We start from the raw sequence: 19,646 nt of genomic DNA, 5'->3' as shown, positions 1-19,646 counted from the left end.
TTTTGAGGAAGTTTCTTCTTTGTAATTGCTCTGCAAATGCATTTTAATAAAGCAACATTCCTACAAATTTTCTTAACTTAATCCATTTTGTTCAGACCTCAGTTATTTTTAGATGGATTTTCTGAGGAAACTTAAGTTTGACTGCCTAGTCTGTCAGTCTCCTGGCAGCTGCTGAACTCAGCCGGTTTTGGTATGGAGCTCAAGCAGGAGAACATGTAGTCACTTACTGCATTTCAGATGAAGGGGTGGAAAAATCTTCAACCATTGGAACTTAGTGGTGAAAGTGCATCTGGTTATCTTCTAAAACATTTTGCCATGATGCTAATTGAAGTGTAAATCTAAGCAATAATTCAGATGCTGAGTCTACTTGAATGCATAGCAGTATGCTCATGTGGTAGCCAGAAGATACTAAATTTAGTATTGCAGATAGACTCAAATCAGCAGTTTTACGATCATCTACGGATGAAAATGGTAAATTGGGCATAACATCTTTTTTCAGGGGAAGTCTAATAAAAAAGGAAATATATTCCCTAGGGAATTTCCAGATCATTCAAGACACGTACATGTGTGAGAAGTTCCTGCAGCAAGCTTTAAGAAAGCTGCCTTCTGTGGATCTTGAGTTGAATCTGGTCCTGCGTCTCCTCCCTTTTTGTGATAGGCGATATACCAGAAGGTTGGTTATATTTCAGTTCTGCTCTGCCCGTCCTGTTTAGGTGAAGGGACTGCTGACTAACTTGCATGGCAGCTACAACCCAGAGCAACCCGATTGCTATTTCAGATGGTTTCAGGCTCTGTCTGATTCTGTAGCCCCCCAAAATAGCAAAGTGCCTTGTGAAGAATCCCTGTACTGCAGCAAGCACAGAGCTGCGCTTGCAAATGCAGTGATGTTTGAAATACAGAGCTTAGATTAAACAGCATAAAAACGTGTAGTAAGTCTTAAATTTCATTCTTGGATGCAGGATGTCCATTGTTCATGAAGCATTATCATAACCGTCAGAATAAATATAATTTTTTTCTATTTCTTCAAAAATGTATGAAACACCCAGCTCTTGGGGCATCGGATCAGAAGTATCTCTTTCAGTGCAAAAACAACTCTGTAGCTTTTTAAAAGAAAAGCTGTGTGAGGAAAAAAGATTTTTCTCTGTTGGATTTCCTTTTAACACTGACGTTTTTGTTAGACTGCTGATTTAAGAATGTTCAAAACAAATATAAAATACTCAAATTAAGAATAAGATATGGAATACTGCATTATGTCACCAGAGTTCTTTTGGAGATGAGTTACAGGTTGGTGGAGTTCAACTCTTAAAAGGCAAGGCACCCCATTTCCTCAGAACATCTTATGCTTTTATGCATGTTTGTAAGTAGCATTTCTGATACAACAAAACTTTACTATCTATTTCTAGATAAATGTTATCTAGAAGTCACTAATTCCATTAAATCTTTTCCTGAATGGTTTAGAGGAGGAGAGGATGATGCAAGACATGGTATTTTGTATGGCAAATTAAGCAAAGCAACACAAAAACCTTTGAATAAACAAGAAAATGAGTAGCTTTCAACACGCCTTTCTTACCTTCACACCTATATCTCTCTTGTCCCTCAGTTCTGAGCTAGTCAGGTCTTGAGTTTGGACACCTACTTATGCTTATTGATTTTAAAACCTTAGTTTTTCACTCTGTGTCTTCCCAAATGGGCTGTTCCCAGAAATTCCATGACCACTGCTATCTGACTGTTCAGTGCTTTTATCGGTGGAGTCCTCTCGGTACTCCGCCAGCATCAGGTTTGCAGTGGCAGTACTGACCCTGTGGTCTCCCAGCTGCTGGGGAGGGAGCAGAGTGGGGGAATGACAGCGAGCCCTGGCTTACACAAGTTAGCAGTGTGTGAAAGCTGGGGGGGGGGGGGGGGGGGGGGGGGGGGGGCAGGTCTGCTTCAAAGGGTCAGACCTGTTCAGCTTTGTTTGGAGCTTCTAGCTTAATCATTACCTTGCACTGTGATGTAGTCTGTAACTTAGAAGTACCTTGTTTGAGTTTGTAAATCACGTAATAGAACAGTTCTAGATGGTGGCGCTGCCTGAGCACCCCATAAGCAACAGGAATGAGGTGTGGGCGTCCTCCCAGCCTGCCCCGACGGACTGGGAAGCCTTTGGATGCTGGTGTGAAACATTCCCTAGCAGAGGTGTGGCTCGTGCTTTCCCAAGGAAGGGTTAACATCAGTAAGTACATGTGACATATGCAAACTATGAATCATTCCAATAGATCTGTGCAACTCCTGCCTGCTTAGGCAGCAAGCAGATGCTGTTCCCTGTGGTCGCCATGGTAACCCTGCCTGTACTATAATAAAGCCCAGCCCAGATCCTTCCTTAGGCAGACCTCTGCGGCTGTTCCACCTAGCTCATTGTTCCCGCTCCGGAGAAGAGGCAAGGCAGGGACAGGGAGGAGGGAATGGGATACCAGAGGCAGCGGCAGCTTTCGCCTGCTTGTAACCTCTTGCGCCTGATTCGGGGATCGCCCAGAGCACTGCAAACCTTGCTTGGGAGACAGAGACGGGCTTGCGAACAGCTGTGATATCCAACAGCTTCCTCGGAGCGCATCCCCAGGTTGTGGGAGAGGAGCTGGTGTGTGCAGCGACTTTAATAGGCGTGGGGAAAGTCTCGATGCTGGCTGCTGGTACAGCGTTCTACCATTCCCAGCTACATTCCTCTGTTATGAAGCCCCCCTTGAAGCAGAGGAGCTGATGTCATTCAGAAGAGCTTTTGGCAGGCATTGTGGAGCCAGCAAGTCCGGTCTTGAAGGCAGCAGGCTTGACACGGTTCCCCTTCAGCCTCACTGTGCCTCATGAGCCTGTGATCTGCATTTCTGGAAGTGAAAATCTTGAGAATGGTCCTGAAGATGGGAAGACTGGTGAGGAGGGCATTCTGCCGATGCTGATACCTTCCTGCAGAGTTTTTTTGGGAGGAAAATAATTTGGATTTATTGTTCAGAAGATCTAATCATTTTGCTGCTAAATGGATTGTATAGAAGCACCAGAACTTTGTTTAATGTGCTGTTACCTGAAAAGCTGCCGAGCCAGAATAATACAATTTTTTTTATCCTTCTGATATTTCCAGCAAAACAAAAACTTGGCTTAAAAAGGGAGTTGCTTTTACAGCTCTGAAATGAGACAATAAGGGACTAATTCTGTGCTTGTAAATGGACTAATTTCGAGGGACTGTGTCAGGATTTAAACCTTGATTTCTCTGTTTAACATGGCTGAATTAAACATATTTTGATGGAACTCTGGAAATCTGATTGTAAGTAGGAAGAGTCTTTTATTTTTTCCTACTTGACAAATACCAGTCTTCAACCTCACATATCTTTTGTTATTTAAGTATAGAAATATTATGGTGGTTATAGTGTAGTGCTATTTACCTTACCTGAAAATATTTTGTAAGTGGAGTCTTTTTTGTGAAATACAATCAGGGCTGTTAAGGAGAATATATTTTACAGTAATTGCAACTGAATATTGATTTCTCATCTCTGCTGGAAAAATGGATTACCTTGGAGACAAACTGACAGTGGCACAAACTCACATGACCCAGTGGATGGGTACAGTGCGGAGATCCTTACAGGAAGCACTAAATTTAGTCACTACTGCGGTTGCTCATGAGCGGACTAGCGGGGAAGGTGGAAGCAGGACTCCCTTCAAGCGGACCTCCTCCTTCAGGCACTTTGCATCCCGGAGCAGAGAGTCCTTCCGAAGGTTTTCAGTGCGGAGTCAGCAGAGGTTTTCCTCTTTGAGGAAGAGGCAGACCAGTTCAGAGCCACCTGAGCTTGTAAGCTATACACCTTTTTGAGACTCTCGAGGTAGATAATGCAAAGCAAAAAACTTGGTTTTGTTGCAGCGTTTTATCTAATAACAAAACCTATGTCGTGTCCACTTTTCAGTGTGAAAATAGCCCCTAAACCACATCCAGGTAGTGGTGTCTGTCTGTCTGCTCCCAGCTGGTTTCTTTCTGCAGCGCAGGTGGATATTTTCATTTGCCAGGGAACACAGTTAACCAAGGTTTTGGGAATGGGGAAGAATGTTGTTGATCTTTTTTAAAGCAGCACGGTAAGGTAGGACAAATACTTGTCTAAAGTTAGAAAAAGAAAGTTAGTCTGAAACTGCGCTTGTGTCAGTTGTTTCAATGCCACAGGTCAGCATGACTTTGAATGTACATTGGTACTTGTAATTTTTCAGTAAAAATATGCCTGAGGCTAATTTTTTAAAAGGACTGAAGTGCTGTCACTCTGCAGTCAAGGGTAAATAATCATTATTCTCCGCTTTTATTGAAAAAGAGGTGTTTTTCCTCAGTATAATTGCTGCCTTGTCATGAAATAGAAGTTATACTACCAGCGTGACTTGTGAGAACCATAGTGGGGTGGAGGCAGGTTGTAATTTCATGGAAGCAAAGGAAAGGTGAAGAGCTGTTGGTTAACAACTGTGTGCCACGCAGACCCCCCTCCCTTTTTCATTAAATGCCTTTCCTAGTTTCTAGGTTATTTTCAGGAGGGATGGTCTGTGTTAAATAGTGTGGCAAAGTGGTAGAGGAAAGGTGGTTGTGCAGAGAAAGCCCTTCCTTGGGCAAAAGGGGTGCGGGCTCTTGCAGCTGGGCAGGGGTCTGCAACGCTCCTTGTAGCCATTATTTGACATCCCCCTGTTTCTAGTACCAGTAAATAATGCAAAGCAGCAGTGTTTTTAGGTGATGGTGTGAGAAGTAAACAAATTTGGTTTATTCTGTTTTACTTCATGCAGAGTAGCCTAAACTAGTGATTTAATTTTTACCTGAAACTGATGATTTAAGACTGACGCTTGTACTACAGGCAGTGGGTGTACTGTGTTGACTTGAGTGGGATCAGGACCAAAGCTTTGGTACCAGTATGTTGGTAAAGCCTGAACAGTTTGCGCTCTGAAGTGGCTGAAATATTTTGGCTTGTTTGTTAGTTTTCCTTAAAAAAAAAAACAAACCCACAAAAAAAAACCCCACAACAAAACAACCCAAGGTAGTAGTGGTTCATTGTAAAGTGTAAATACGTAAAGTTCTGGTGTGGCCTCGTGTAGTTTTTGTTCACTGGATGATTGAAGGTAAAGTTGCATTCCTTGGGCAGGTGTGGTGTTTGTGTACAGGCTATTTCCAGTACTTTTTATCAGTTATGGTTACAGCATTTTTGTCCTAGCTTGCTATTAATCTCCTGTTTGGCTGCACTGCAAAAGAAAATATTGTCCAGTGAGCACAAAAGAATGACGAGGAAAATATTTGGTAACCACTGTTACCCTGTTAGCATGGTGAGGTTGTGTTGATTTCTTTTTTAAGCTGGTATTTTAGATTTATTAGAATCATCTGAACAAAAAACTTGTTTAAAAGAAGTGAAGACTTAAAAGTGGAAACGTGGAACCTACAGAGGACGGCTGTACTACTTTCTTTACACTAAACTGCTTATAGAGCAGAAATTGTGAGACACAGGATGACCTCTTCACTTAATTCACTGGTGACAGCCACTGGAGCTGCTGTTCCTCTGTTTCAGCAGTAATTTTGCATGTGCTTGGTGTATGCCTTAATTTGGTGTAACTTGTGCGCAACTCTTGTGGTCAGCCTTAAGGTCTCAGCACTTGTGAAAGTTTGCAGTTTGTGCCGTTGCGTCTTTGCAGAACAACTTGTGAATACAGACCATGAGCTATTATTTCTTTTTTTATTTTTTTTTTAATCTGGCTGGAACAGGGTCCTGGTTGTACTTAGTCCTTGGAGCTACTGACATTCTTTTACAGAACAACTATGGAATTAGTATAAAGCATGTAGTCCATCATAAACTGACCTCTTGTTTTAGGGATGTAATGTCAAGTAGTCACTTGGCACTGATAGTTCAGTGATGCAATTTTTAAACAAGGAGCAGCTGAGCCCTCTGCCTTGTGAGCCAGCTGCTGCCATGAGCCCGACACAGCAAGGGCCAGTGGCTTTCAGCTCCCATCCCTGCTGTCATGGGTGGCTGCTGGCAGAGAACTTTGCATTGTACGAGACTGAGAAACCTGGCAAAACTCAAGTCAAACAACACAATTTAAGATAGCGTGAGTAAACTTAACTGATAAATGCCTTGCTGCTGGGGTTGAAGGTAGTGGAGGTGTGAAAGTGCATTCCACTGCATCAGTGTAGCTCTCTGTCCCCTTTCATGACTTTGGTGGACTTCCAGCTTAGATACCAAGGGAAATAATAGGTTACAGCTTGTATGGATCTCCTGTCACTGATTCAGGTATCTTCTAGAGGAATTAAGGGTATTTAGAGGAATTAAGAACACTCATCCATTTATATGTGTATCTGTGGCTTTTTATAAAAATGCTTGGGCTCAAAAATTGTCTTGTTTTCTGTTTAGTGCTGTACTTAAGTTGCTATCCTGCGTTTGTAGTAGCTTTTATGGCAAAGGGCTAATGTTCTGCATGCTGTCTGCTGGATCCCACAGTGGGGAAACTTGGGGCTGTTCTGTTGGGAACTGCACCTGGGTCAGACCTGTCTTTTTAAATGTGGGGAAACTGGCTGGTCAGCACCTTATTAACCACATACCATGATGTGTTTTGGTTGGTAACTACTCCAAGCTGTGTAGCTGGGAAAAGGCTCATGGATATCGCTTTGCTTTTTTCTGGGTTGCAAGAGAGATTTTTATCCTCTACAGAGGAGCTTTAGGACTGGAGTGAAAGGGAGTTGCCGTAATTGGTTATTTCCTTGCTGGAGGTCATAAATGTAGGAATGGGGCTGTGAGAGAGGGGAAATAATTTTCTTTTCAAACACTTCTCTTTAACAGGTCAGGGATTATGTATTCACTTTGTTTTTCTGTTCGTACCTTGTCATATTTTCCTATTCCATGTCTGGCAGGGCTGACTTTCTACCCAATCCCATCTCTGACGTTGGGTGTTTCTCTGTGGCGCCGCAAAGAGGAGGTTCTGCAGCAGATTCCTCAGGAGGGGAGGCTGGGTGGATATACCTTATTTAAAATGTAATCCTCTAGTTTTTCTGTGGGAACTGGTTTTTATACAGAGGACATTGTGAATTTAGTTTGTGTCTTAATCTCTTCTAACATTTTTTTTTTTAAATTAAATTCATTTGCCTTGAATTACACTCTTAACTCAGGGCAATCTGATTCTGCATCTAGAGAAAGTACAGCCACGTTTTAAGGAATTACTTAAAAGCTGGGACGATCAAGGGATAAAATGCCCCTGAGAGCTAAAACTAATTCTTGTGGTTCTCAAACCCAACAGTTGATCTGTCAGAGTTTAATATATGCAGATCTGCAAATCACAAACAGGAGTGCAGGAATAATTCTTATTTTAAATATCTTCACTGGTATATTCAAAGGCAGACTGTTTATTTTTCCCTGTAGTACTCCTATTAATGTCTTCATTGAAATGGACTACTTTGTCATTTGTCCTGCTTTCATTCATAACACAAACCCCTGAGCACACTGTTTTTCTCATCAATTCCTGTTGCCCAGCAAGCTTTTCCTTCCTCTCCTTTGCTTTGTGATAGCCTGTTCATGTAGCCATGTCTTCAAAGCTAGTCACTGTCCTTTTTGTTTCCACTGAAACTGAATTTAATTGGTCTGAGACTATTTTCTACAAATAGATGCAATATAGTGTTCTTATATTTAATTTAAGGGAAAAAGGTGTCACCATGGAGTGAAGAAACTTAGTGACTGCTGCACCCCTGAATGCCTGGGCCCTGGTATGCTGTTACAGGTCACCTGTGTTAAAACTGGCTGCACATAATGACACAGGACCGATTTTAATTGCATTGTTATTCTGGCTTATTAGTATCAGATCTGGGAATCTGTAGCTGATCTTGCAGAATTTTTCACTTTACAGAGAAATCTTTTAAATGGAAGTTGATTTTTTTTTTTCCCTGACATTTTTATTGAGGCTTTTTTCCATTTTTCATCTCATGTCACCAGCTCAGTGTCTTTGATGTAATAGGAACAGACGTACTTTCTTTAAACGTTGCCTCTGTTTCACTCATGATAATATCAGTCATGTTTCAATTACAGGTATGCTGTCTGGTTTCACAGCCAACACTATTAGTCCTAGATCTGAAAGTTTGTTGCCATACAATAAAAACTGCACAGTTGTTTAATACCCTCAGTTCCTTAGCTAGCCCCTTACACCGCTACTAAAAAAGTGTGGCAGTTTGTTTCTGTGTTGGCAGTTCAACTGCATTCAGACTGCAAGTGTGAACAACAAAGCTGTGGAAGATCTCAGAGGTGTTTCAGATTCTTCGGGAGAAGATTTTGAAATAGAATGGGAAAGATTAATTCTGTGGCTCTTTGGGCTGTTAAGTAGTTGATGCGTTTTATGTGAGTTGATCTGATATGTACGAAAAATAATACTGAAGTGTGTTTAAGTGTGGTTTGCTTTCTGGTGTACTGGTCAGTTGATGAAAATGATCTTTTCATTCAAGCTGATCTGACAGCATCACAGTTATTTTGTTTGAATTCAGTTTTAATATAATTAAATACTATAATTAAAAATATTTAATATAATTAAATAAGGATGCAAGTAGAGTATGTTGTTTGCCTGCATGTGTCCCACATGCTGGGAGGGCACTTGGCGCCTCAGAGGGGTTTTGTTGCATCCTGCAGCCCTTTCACTATCATCTTCTCTGCCAGAGGCTGAAATTCCTATCTTGGTTTTTTCTGATCTTCTCAGATGTTTCTTTCTAAGCCAATATAAGCTTGTGCATTCAGCTTGTTTCTTGGAAAAGTTGCTGGATGACTTTTTCTGTTTGAGTAGGATCCTGCTGAGGAGCGGGTGAGGGACGAAGAACACTGTTAAAACCTGGTTTGAATTATACACGTGCCACTCACCTGCACATCACCTGGGATTGTATCTCTGCTTTTAAAAGAGCATTGATCTGTACTATCAGTTTTGATTTTACCCAAGATCTGACTGCAAATGTTTGTCCTGTATCGGAAGCATCCTTCACAAACTATTTCTAAAAAGGAAGTAATACAAGTTGGCATTTTTATTCTCAGCTTGGCTATTTTGATACAGACCCTACAACAAATAGCTGAGCTATTTTTTTCCTAATATTCTCTGAAAGCAGAATGACTTTCTCTCAAAAATACAGGTTTTGGTACTATCAATGAATAGAACTTTAAGTTTCCAGAGAGCTGTTATGGTAGTGTGAAGCATGTTTGCAGAGAGCACGCTATTAAAAATGAGTTGTTTGTCTCGTTTCAGGGTGGGGGTGAGGAGTAAAGCTGTTCACTTTAATTAATGAAGATACAAGGGCCAATGCTGAAACAGTGCATGCTTTTGCATTCTTAATAACTTTTCTTTGGTTTAACAAGCCATGAACATAGCTGGCAGCATAAATCTGGGCCATAAAACCATAGTGATGGACATCTAGTATACTGCCTTTGTTGTTCCCATGTTATTTTGACAGGAATAATCACTTAAACGACTTTACTCTGTGATTTTGCTTAGACTGGGTGCAAGGAGTTGATTTTTGTTGTGTTCTTAAAGCATAAGAAAAGAACATAAATATATTTAGAGCTAGTAATTCTGTGCTTATTCACCTTGGGCTTTTTTTTTTTTTTTCCTCCCCCCTAAACACTTAAGTTTGCTTTCAGGGAGCAGTAAATTGCATTAAACAAAACCATCACTGAACACAACTGTTAACACTGGCAATCCATTTTTATTGACATCTTGTAACATTGTGATAGTTTCAGGAAATACTAGTGGTGTTCACTGGGGTGTGTGTGTTTTGACTGCTCTCTTCTAAAACATCTTCTGAGTTGTCTGAGATCTTTGTTTAAAGGAGCAGTGCACAGTCTCCAAAGTCTGCATGTTTGTTATTCACTTGTTGTCAAGAAATCCTGTCACTTTCTGTACATCTTTAAATCTAGGCTTTAAACTAAAGAGCACTTTTTCCCAGGAATGTTTGTTTGGAGTTTAACCTATGTCTTATGTGGAAAAACATTAACTGTGCAGAAGAGCTGTGAAATAAAATACTTCAAGTAGGAGGTGTTGATTTCAAGTATGTAGCTTTTCAAAAAAAGCAAATATATTCACTTCCTAGCATAACAGTATAAAATTGTCTTGTTCTGGCTTGTGTCTCTTGCGATGTTGAAGATGAGGGATCCTGTTCAACTCCTGGTGCCAACTTTTATTAATGCTGATAAGTTACGCATGCCCTCTGGGAGAGAGTGGATTCCTCTGTCTAGGTAGGACAGCACTATTCTGCTCAAAATCTTCCTGATGGACAGGCTGGCATGCCTCTGGCTCTGATCCTGCTGGGTTTGGTTTCTTGGGGTTTAATTTCTTTTTAGCTTGACTGCCTAAGGCTGAAAAGGAAAGTGTTGTTATAGAAGGCATTTTAAAGATGTTCCCAACTATTCCCTGTGCTCTGCTTTGGTTTTCTGCTTGCCCACTTCTCAGAGGAAGTTGCCATGGCTCACTCAGCCCTAGCAAGGTATATATTTAGAATTCGGTTCTTGTCTGCTTTTCTCACATAAGTCAACCTCTGCTCTATCTTCAGCCTTACACTGAAACCACATGGTACGTGTGTGGTGAGTGTTTGCAGCAAGTCATAGCAGTTCTATTTTCAGGGTATAAAAAATGACAAACGCTAAAATGTCTTTGAAATCCTCAATGAAGCCAGGAGGTTACCTTCACCGAGAGTCACTGGAAAAGCAGTGAATAAATTTCATTGCATGATGGTAACCAGATTCCTGGTGAAACTTCAGGTTACTTTGGCCACATTTCTGTTGTGGCCAGACTGCTGTGCGTAGACTTTGGGTCTCTCTGTGGTGCTGCTGCCTTTCAAACAGTGAGTCTGTCAGCTGGACCTGGCTCCTGGGAGGCACAGCAGAGCTGGGGCTCATGAGTGAAAGATCCATTAATAGAGAAGAAGCGATTAGCTGAAGACTGGCAAGCAGGGGAAGTAATTTTGTATGTTCAAAAGGTGTGGGAGATGCTGGGATTTGGAGAGCTGTGATAGACTCTTGGGGGTTCAAGTTTAGGCTGGAAAGGTGTTGCTGGGAAATGCTTTTTGAACTTGAGTAAATTATTGAACTTGCTGGCAATGATTTCCTCTGGCTGCTTTGCCACTGTGTGCAGTGAACATTTTGTGCTGGTGTGGCCAGGAGGATCCCTGTCAGCTCTGCACTAACACACTTGTTAAATCATTTGTTGTGTTTAGATCTGCACCGTTTGTGTGTTTTGATTAGGGTGAAAATATTTGTACTGTAGCACAAGGCATATACACGTTTCAAAGGGATATACGTTAAATACAGTGGATTAGGTTTGGTTCAATTCAGTTCAAATACAGGACTGTGAAGCAAAGTTTTGCTTCTAAGGTTAAGACTGGCTTTCCTATTAGCAAGGCCGTAAGACTAGTGATACGGGCTGTTGTGGGTGTGGTATAAAGCTTTTTAAAGGAGAGCAGCTGAGCTAACACTATACATGGGATATGTAGCAGCTTGGGATGTTCTTTGCCCTCTCCACTCAGTTGCTGTCTGGTACCAGCTGTTCACAACTTACTCTTCCTTCCGTTTTCTTCCTTGGTTAGGGGCTGGGAGGAACACTTAGCCATCTCCTTATTTCTGCAGATGTAGGTCTGCTTTTCTGCAATTTTTGCCATGCCTTTCCATGGAAAAGGGGCTGGGATTCAGGCTTGTGCATCAAGGTGGGAAGCTATGAAAAGGTGGAGAATTAAACCAGTCACCCTCTAAAAACAACCCATCTATCATAAGGTAAATGCTGTCAGCTTTTAACATTAGGGGTATAATTGGTTGTTGGTTATCATATCCTACTGGAAGATATGGCCGAGACAGCCCTAGGTTGCATAGCAACAGCAAGGATGTAGTGGCTGATATCATTTATGAGAATGTTTTATACCATGGGACTTGGTATGTACTCCACTGCACACGGAAAAATTAAACATTTATTATGTAAAGGTTTGTTGAGTTGAGCAGTATAGATCCTTAGGATGTAACAGTGCTAAATACATTGTGTGAGCGCTTGCAGATGCAGGTGGGGGCAGCTGGGGCATGCCCTGTGTTTCCCCAGGTGTATGCTCATGCACCCCTGCTGCAGCTGTGGTTTGCCATGTTAAACCAGCTTGTCCTCTCCAGGCCAGAAAGACACTGGAGCCAGTGGGACATGGCTCTTGAGCAGACGTCGAGGCTGCTCACTGCAGTCTCCTTCCCTGCTGGCAGTGGTGGAGGTGGCCTGTGTAACAATGTAAAGACCTTGAGGTTATGAGATTAATACAATTACTTTTGTCACTGCTCTTAGGCTTGGTCTCCAGTGTTTGTAAAGTGTTTCCTTGGTTTGAACATACTGTGCTGAACTGGGTATTGGGAGGGCTGGTGAAGTCATCACGTATGATGCCTGTGGGTGGAGCCTGCACTGGAGGTCTCTAAACTTTCCTCATCAGTGAGATCAGAAAGAAAATGTACAGTTCCTGGAACTGTTTATCTGTCACTGCAGCATGGAGGGTGGGGTGGGAGGCAGAAAGTGCTGCCTTCTGCCTGGGACACTACACTAAGGCAGTTACTCCTTTCAACAACTTATTTAAATGCTGAGTTGGTAAATCTCCTCACCTGATTGCTTGGAACTAACTGGAGTGTTGGTCTTGAACCATGACTTACTACCTGTGGGCACCACTAGTTCGCTGGCTAGTAAGTATATATGGAAATCCTGGGATGCTGATGCCACAAAGTTCAATTTCCCACTTGCTGTGTTGATGTTTGGATACTTAGAAAAAACACATGGGTTGTGAAATGTTGTATAGTTTCTAAGGCCCTTGTGCTGGGTTTGGTTTTTTTGGTGTTGGTTCATTGGTTTTGATGTGGTGTTATGTTTGTGATAATTCTGTTGGTGGTCGAAAATACATAGTTGACTTTTTAGTAATAAACCTTGAAATCATTAGAATAATCATAGAATAATTCAGGTTAGAAAGGAGCTCTGGAGGTCTCTAGCCCAGTATCCGACTCAAAGCAGAGTCAACTATAAAATGATGGAATTTTTTTTTAATAGAATAAGGTATATTGCCATCTTCCTGGTATATTGCAGGGGAACAACTGGGACTGTGTTCTGGGTTTGTAAGGACTTGTAAACTCTCCTTAAGTGCAGTGTTGCACTTAAGGGGCAGGGGAGTTCTGAATATGGGCAATTTGACCAAACATCTGACTACTTTTCATTAAAAAGAGAAGAGAGGAAAAAAAAAGGAGGGGGCAGGGGGAAGATTTTCAAGAAATCAGCAAGAATTTTTCTTTCTGAGTTTTGTGTTAATGAGGCAGATGGTCAAAACTTCATTCCTTTGTGCAATTACCTATTCATATTCAATTTATGCCAGTAGATTTTAACTTTTAATTTTTTCACGTCAAGCTGTGGGGTGTCATTTTGGCTGTCTGATGTCTCTGTCTCTTTTGCAAACAAAGATATTTTTGAAACTGTCTGTGAGGATTCTGACTCATGAGATCTCTTTCAACTGGCATTCTTCATATGCCAGGTCTTTATTTCACATCAGCGCAGAAGTGTTTTTCACATAAATGTATGCATTCTTTCTTAGTTACGGTTAATTTTTGTGCTGGTAGGACCAATATTGTATGTGCATCATTTTCAGGAACTGGAAATTGCAGGAGTAATCAGCTCTGGACTGCTGCCAAACCCAGCTTAATTCCAAGGGAGTACTGAAAGAGGCATAATCATAATGTCTCATTTTAGAAGAAGAACTAGAGGCAGATCAGTATACAACTCGGCTGTTTTATTTCATGTGAAAATTAAGTTGATTTTGTTCCTGGCTACTGATGTAAGTGTTTTAAGTTAAAGATTGAGGCGTGGAGAATTACAGCATTTGAATGCTGGATTGAGAGCAGTATTTATTTGATTGGGGAGATTTTTCTGTGCTTACAAATAAGAGAATTCCTAATTTCGGTTTATCTTGTGCTCTAAGAAGACACCAGACCCCTCTTTTTATTGCTTTTTCCTTGATATGTCTGTTACAGCCATTTCCTCAATAAACAGAATATTCATAATACAGTATCTGGCCTAGCTTCACACGTTGTACACCACCTCTTTTGGACTTTGGGTTGGATAGAGAAAGAGAACAGCTCACACATATTAGCACAGGTTTGTTGAGTTAATAGTGGGTAGTTGTCTCTTACAGAAGAAAAGGTTTTCTGTTCAGAGCAGATATGTTCTTAAGGGCAACAAAAGTCAAAGCCAGATGTGTCAGTTCTTTATCTTGCAGGATCTCTTGCTCTATAGTACTTACACATTTAAAAAAGGAAAATACTGTTTTCATCCATCTGAAGAAGTGAGCTTTAAGTTAGGATTTAGGCTAGGGAACAAAGTATGAAGCAGAATCTGGTCATGTTTGGGAACAGTACATGTTGGAAAGTATTTTGTTCTTTCTTGTCCCAATACTTGGGTAAAAACTGGCACCTTATTGTGCCATGGGATGCATTGCAAGGGGCTACTAGGCAGCAGGCAGGGTACTTTGATCTGTCTTCTGTGGTTTTATGTAAATTAATGTGATGTAGGGCACTGTGGGATGTGTGATATAATGGGCTTGTGACAGACCTGAAAATTGTCACTCTAGTACATTCAGTAAAGCTTACATTATTTTTGCATCTGTCATATGTTTTAAAGCTCCCAATTTGTAATCCCAGTTTGTTCTTCATTCATGGTCTTTGTAACACCAGGTTGTTCCAAGTAAAATGTTAATGCCAGAAAATGCAAATGTATCTGTATGATCTAATCTGAGTTGCTTGCGTCTAAAAGCATCTCAGCCATAAAATGCAATGCTACGTATGTATAGTTCTCAGAGAAATTGTGTAATTTTGACTGATATTTAAAAAACCAAAAGTTTAATAGCAACTATCAAGTGCTACCCAAGGATTATAAAGGCTGAAGGAGGATGGAGGTAGAGAAAGTTATCACTCTGGGTTTTGATTTTACTTTTTTGACTAGCCTCTACTGTGTTTTAGAAATAAGCTTATAGTTACTGAAGGAAAACAAAGGGAATGGACTTTTCCCAGGCACGTCCAAGGTCCCGATGGCCAGTGCTTCTGTATTACCAGATTGCCTTTAGTCTTTCTGGAGGGCAGTGAAGATAATGCAAGAGAGATCTTCAAAAGAAAACCTAAACCTTATCATTCTTATGCTTGATAGTAATCACATACTGTCAAGAATAATCTTTATAGTTTGTTGTCCCTTTCTTCTTCAACATATACTACCTACTCCAGGATGCACAGGCTATAAATTGCTTTTCTGTGTCACCCTCTGATACCTCCTCCACAAGCTGGGGATGGGATCGGCTCCTCTTACTTCTCCCTATTTCAGTCGTAGTTGGAACCTTTTCTCTCTCAGCTAGCTGGCCAGGTTATTACACCTCATCAAATTATCTGTGGTTCTTCTCAGCTGGTAGAAGCCAGAGTCTTTAAATAGTTTAGGCCTAAGGAATGGTTTGTAGACTTCAAAGAACATTTGTTTTTTCCAGCTAGTCATTGGGTCAGTTAAAAAGCGTGGACTGAAAGGGATCATCAGGGAAAGATTGTGCAGCTGCCTTCTGAAGTAGCTTCCTCCAGAAGCAAAATGCAATAGCATTACTCAATGTAACAAAGTAATCTGCTAGAATTTGGAGTGTCATATTCTTGACTTCTCAGTTTGTTTTACTGAATTTATGTTCACAATGTCTACAGAAGTAGCAATTTTATTTCTTTTTCAGGCTTGTTTTGGCTTTAGCATAGAGAATTGGTATCTGAGTGTTAATTGTGTCATTTTGGCTATAAAACCACATCTTAAAGTTCAAATATATATCACATCAAGTAAAATGTTGCCTGAAATGGAAGAATACGTGCTGATCAGTTTGCAATGTAAAATTTTAGTAAGAATTACTGAGCCTTCAGATGAGCAATATATTTGCATCTAATTTTTTTTCCTGTAGCTGCCAAAATGGTATTATCTGGATTGTCCATGCTTTCTTCTTACAAACATCACAGTCGTGATAACACAACACTTTTTGTAAACAATGTCTCCCCAATGCAATAAAATGAAGTTGTTTTTCAGCTGCTTCCATTCCTGTTTCTAAGCTTTTTAGACTGTTTTAGCTAGAAACAAGTAACAATGTAATACATACCATGCACAGAGGTAATTGACCTTAGTTGTAGCAGGTGGAAAACACTGACTTCCAACAAAAAAGAAGAGGTGGTTGTGTCTGTTGGGTCATATTCTGTTGGGGCAGCAAGTGTCCCCCTGGGGTGCTGAGCAAGGGCTGTGGAGGCTGAGTGTGCTGCCACTAAGGCTGCCAGGTGCTGCAGCTACAGTGCTTGATACAGCTGCAACTGTTTCTGTGCAGAAAGTGGCAAAAGTTGATAAATACTTTGTGTGCATTGATTATAAAAATGTGGTAACCTGTAATGTGAGATTGGGATTGAAAAAAATTCATAACAAGCATCAGGTTGGAAAAAAAAAACAACAAACAACCACAAACAAACCGCCAACCTGAACTAGGATAGACAGTGGAGAGGAAAGCAAGAATAATGATTTGCATTTGTTAGTGCCTTTCCTAGAAGTGAATCAAGTGGCCACCAAGTAACAGCAGAAGGCTGAGCCCAGGAGTGTTAACTTAACCCCTGGTGCAGAGCATGAAATCATGAAGCTACGGAAGGACTCTGTGGAAAGCAAAACATATGCCTGAGCCAAGCAGTAGGAAATGCCCTGTGGTTTCTGAGCTGTACAGGACTATTTCCCTGCTACTCGCCTAGCTGTTAAGAGGTGTGTGCAGTGCTCATTGCTAAAAGCTGGTATGGAATGGGCTGAAAAATGTTAACAACTCAGCTTGCCTCTGGGCGTTACAGGTATGTGTCTCTATATAAAGTGTAAGAGTTACTACCAGGGAATTATTAGGCAATGGGAACATCTGGAAGATGAAAAACAGGAAACTTGGGTTTCTTGCAACACACAACCCGAGCCTTACTTGAGTATTGCAAACTGGAATTTTAGACTGTCTAGTAATGGTGCATTGTAATAGTTGGAATAAATGGTGGAGCCTTTTGGTGTTTATTTCACTCAGCATTAAAATAGAGCACTGTCAGCAGCGAAGAGCATGACAGAGCTAGAGGGTGGCAACGGCTGGTAGTATGGTTGGGGAAATAAGCAACTTGTAGCAGAAGATGCAAGCATTGTAGGATTCAGTAGCCAAGTATCAGTATTGGTGAATTATTCTTAATGTCAGTATTTTTATAGTTTTAAGATAGTATTCTTTAGGTTTACAAAATTAAGGACGCAAGAAAACATGCAATCTCTCTTTTTTTTTTTTTTCTTTTTTTTCTTGTTTTCTTCTTTTCCCTGGTAATATTAAGGAATGCCAGTTCACTGAGTATGGTTGTTACTTTGTGTGTGCTGCCTGAAGTGAAATAGGTGTGTTGGTAGTTTCCACCAGCATGTTCTGCTAGGTGGGTTTGAGGTGGTGGGCGGGTGTTTTGATGTGTTGGTTGTGTTTTTTCCTTTTTTTATATAAAGAGAAAAAGCTTAGGACATGTAGAAAACAGTGCAATGTGCTGTTAGATGAGATCTTCATAAGCAAAGTTGATACAGCACTGAAAGCCATACTTGCATTTGTTTGAGATAATGAATGCAAAAGGGACCAACGTTTAATTATCTACACACAATGTATTATTTCAGTAACTGTTGAACTTCAGTATGTAACTCAATACAATGGTAAAACAAAAGGTGCAGCAGTGTTATGTTCTGGAGCATGTTAACATAGATCTGCTGCAAATCTAGGGTGCCAGCAGCAGCAGCTGACCCACTTCTCTCCCCTGAAAGGGAAGGGTCTTCAGATGCAATGTTCTCTCTTAGAAAGTAACATATCTATGAAATAAAAATACTTAGGAAATGAGAGGACAGAGTAGAACACAGGAAAAAACCACTGGAGTCTGTCCTTCTATGTTGTACATAATGTTTGAAATTTACATTAGCACATGTCAATTTATCAAAGGCTTTCTAGTGTCTGGCACTATGCTTACTTATTTATGCTTTATTATTTTGAATGTCTTCCCAAGAAAGCTGGGGAGGGGTGGGGGGGTGGGGGGGAAGTCCTTTTATTAGATCCAGGAAAAGAGCAGTAGAGTTGATGGGAGATGTATGCTTGGGGAGATTAAATGTAGCTCCCAGCAGAATTCTTCGTGTTTGCATAGGTGCTTCTAAAAACCTTGTGCAACCTGGGATAAGGATAATGTTAAAGCAATATGGAGTTACTAAAACCAGGGAGTCAGTTCTGGCCTCTAGAACTGGTGATTTCCCAGGAAAATAGTGCTTATTTTATAGAGAATCATTGCTCCAAGTTCATAGCAGTTTTCCTTGTTTAAGTTTATTCCCTGTTTTGTGTTGACCAAGCTTAACTGGTAGATTCAAAACCAGTATTGCAAATACAACCTGTTAATCCTTTAGCTAAAGGATAAAAGACTGATGAAATGTTTCAATTGTTTCCCTGCAGGATCAGCTGAAGCAATGCTTCTCCAGGCAGCCCTCAGGAGCGAAGGACACGGACACGCTTGTGCAGGAGCCCGACAGCCAGTATGGCACCTGGAACGAGCAGCGGCACAGTGGGGACAGGTGAGGTTGAGCAATGCCTCTGCCATGCGTACAAGCTTTTCCTTCGTAATGAGAAGAAAAATTTGGGTGTATGTGTGTGACATGGGTGCACATGTATGTTTCTTCTAAAGTTGCATGTTCATTTTCTTTAGTCTATAGGTGTGGAAATGTTTCTTTAATATCTACAAATTGCAGTAAGTTTTGAAATGTAAACTCAATCCTCCAGTGAGAATGCAGTATCATCACTTTCATAAGCAATGACAAAACCTGCTTGGACTGGAATAGGATTAACAAGTCTGATGGTGATTGAAACACAAGTTAGATGTTATTTTTTTTAGTGCTAAAATGGTAGAAGAGACATGAGAATAACAGTTTTTCTTGAGAAATACACCAAATGGCTTTGATGAGATTAGCAGAGGTAGTAAAACTTCTTTTATTCTTTGTATTTTTATGTTTGTAATTATAGTTAGAAATGTACGTTTTCACATTTAGAAAGTGATAACCTGCTTGTGCCTCTGGTGGGCAGAAGTAGGGTTCTGGGAAGATTTTGCTAAAACTGTCTTGATTTCCTCCCTCTCAGGTAGGTAAGGAAGTGCCTGATTATGATTAGACGGGGTACGCTAACAGTCTTGGGGTTTGTTTTAAATATTTTTATAAATTTGGTCCTCTTCCATACCAATCAGCACTGCCTTTAAGAGCTGTGCTACCAGATGGGTTGAATGGCAAAATCCGTTTGAAACGGGTGCTCTGAATGCCAGGCAGCTGCTCCAACAGCAGGATGACACGCAGTGCACTGCCAGATAAATCCTGGGGTACAATGTCCCCATCTCACTGACTCTGAAGCGTTTTAGTGTGGTGAAATGGAGGATGTAATGGAATGTCAGTTGAGTGAAAGATAATATTACTGATGCTTTTTTGTTAGTAAAATGATTTAATGAAATAAACCTGGAGTATTGAAGTATGAGGGTTTTTATAATTTACACCTCTTGTGTAAAGTACAGCTTGATCTTTGCTGTTTGAGCCAATATCTGCTCAGTGTAGTA

General features: G+C 40.8%; 1 protein-coding gene across 5 annotated transcripts in view; it reads left to right on the top strand.

Annotated features, from left to right (window-relative positions):
• Positions 1–19,646, top strand: part of KIAA1671 (KIAA1671 ortholog) — an 87,109-nt gene that overhangs the window by 54,764 nt on the left and 12,699 nt on the right. For 2 of the 5 annotated variants that reach the window (XM_040611938.1, XM_040611960.1), the window contains one exon: positions 18,506–18,624. In XM_040611938.1, coding sequence (XP_040467872.1) covers positions 18,506–18,624 — 119 coding nt within the window. Of the gene's footprint in view, positions 1–3,310; positions 3,809–12,464; positions 12,681–13,699; positions 13,814–18,505; positions 18,625–19,646 lie in introns of those variants that run through there. The other 3 variants (XM_040611946.1, XM_040611969.1, XM_040611951.1) reach the window with 3 other exon arrangements.

This window comes from Falco naumanni, chromosome 1, assembly GCF_017639655.2.
Source record: "Falco naumanni isolate bFalNau1 chromosome 1, bFalNau1.pat, whole genome shotgun sequence".
NCBI classification, from domain to species: domain Eukaryota; kingdom Metazoa; phylum Chordata; class Aves; order Falconiformes; family Falconidae; genus Falco; species Falco naumanni.
This window is presented reverse-complemented; position numbering and strand designations above follow the sequence as displayed.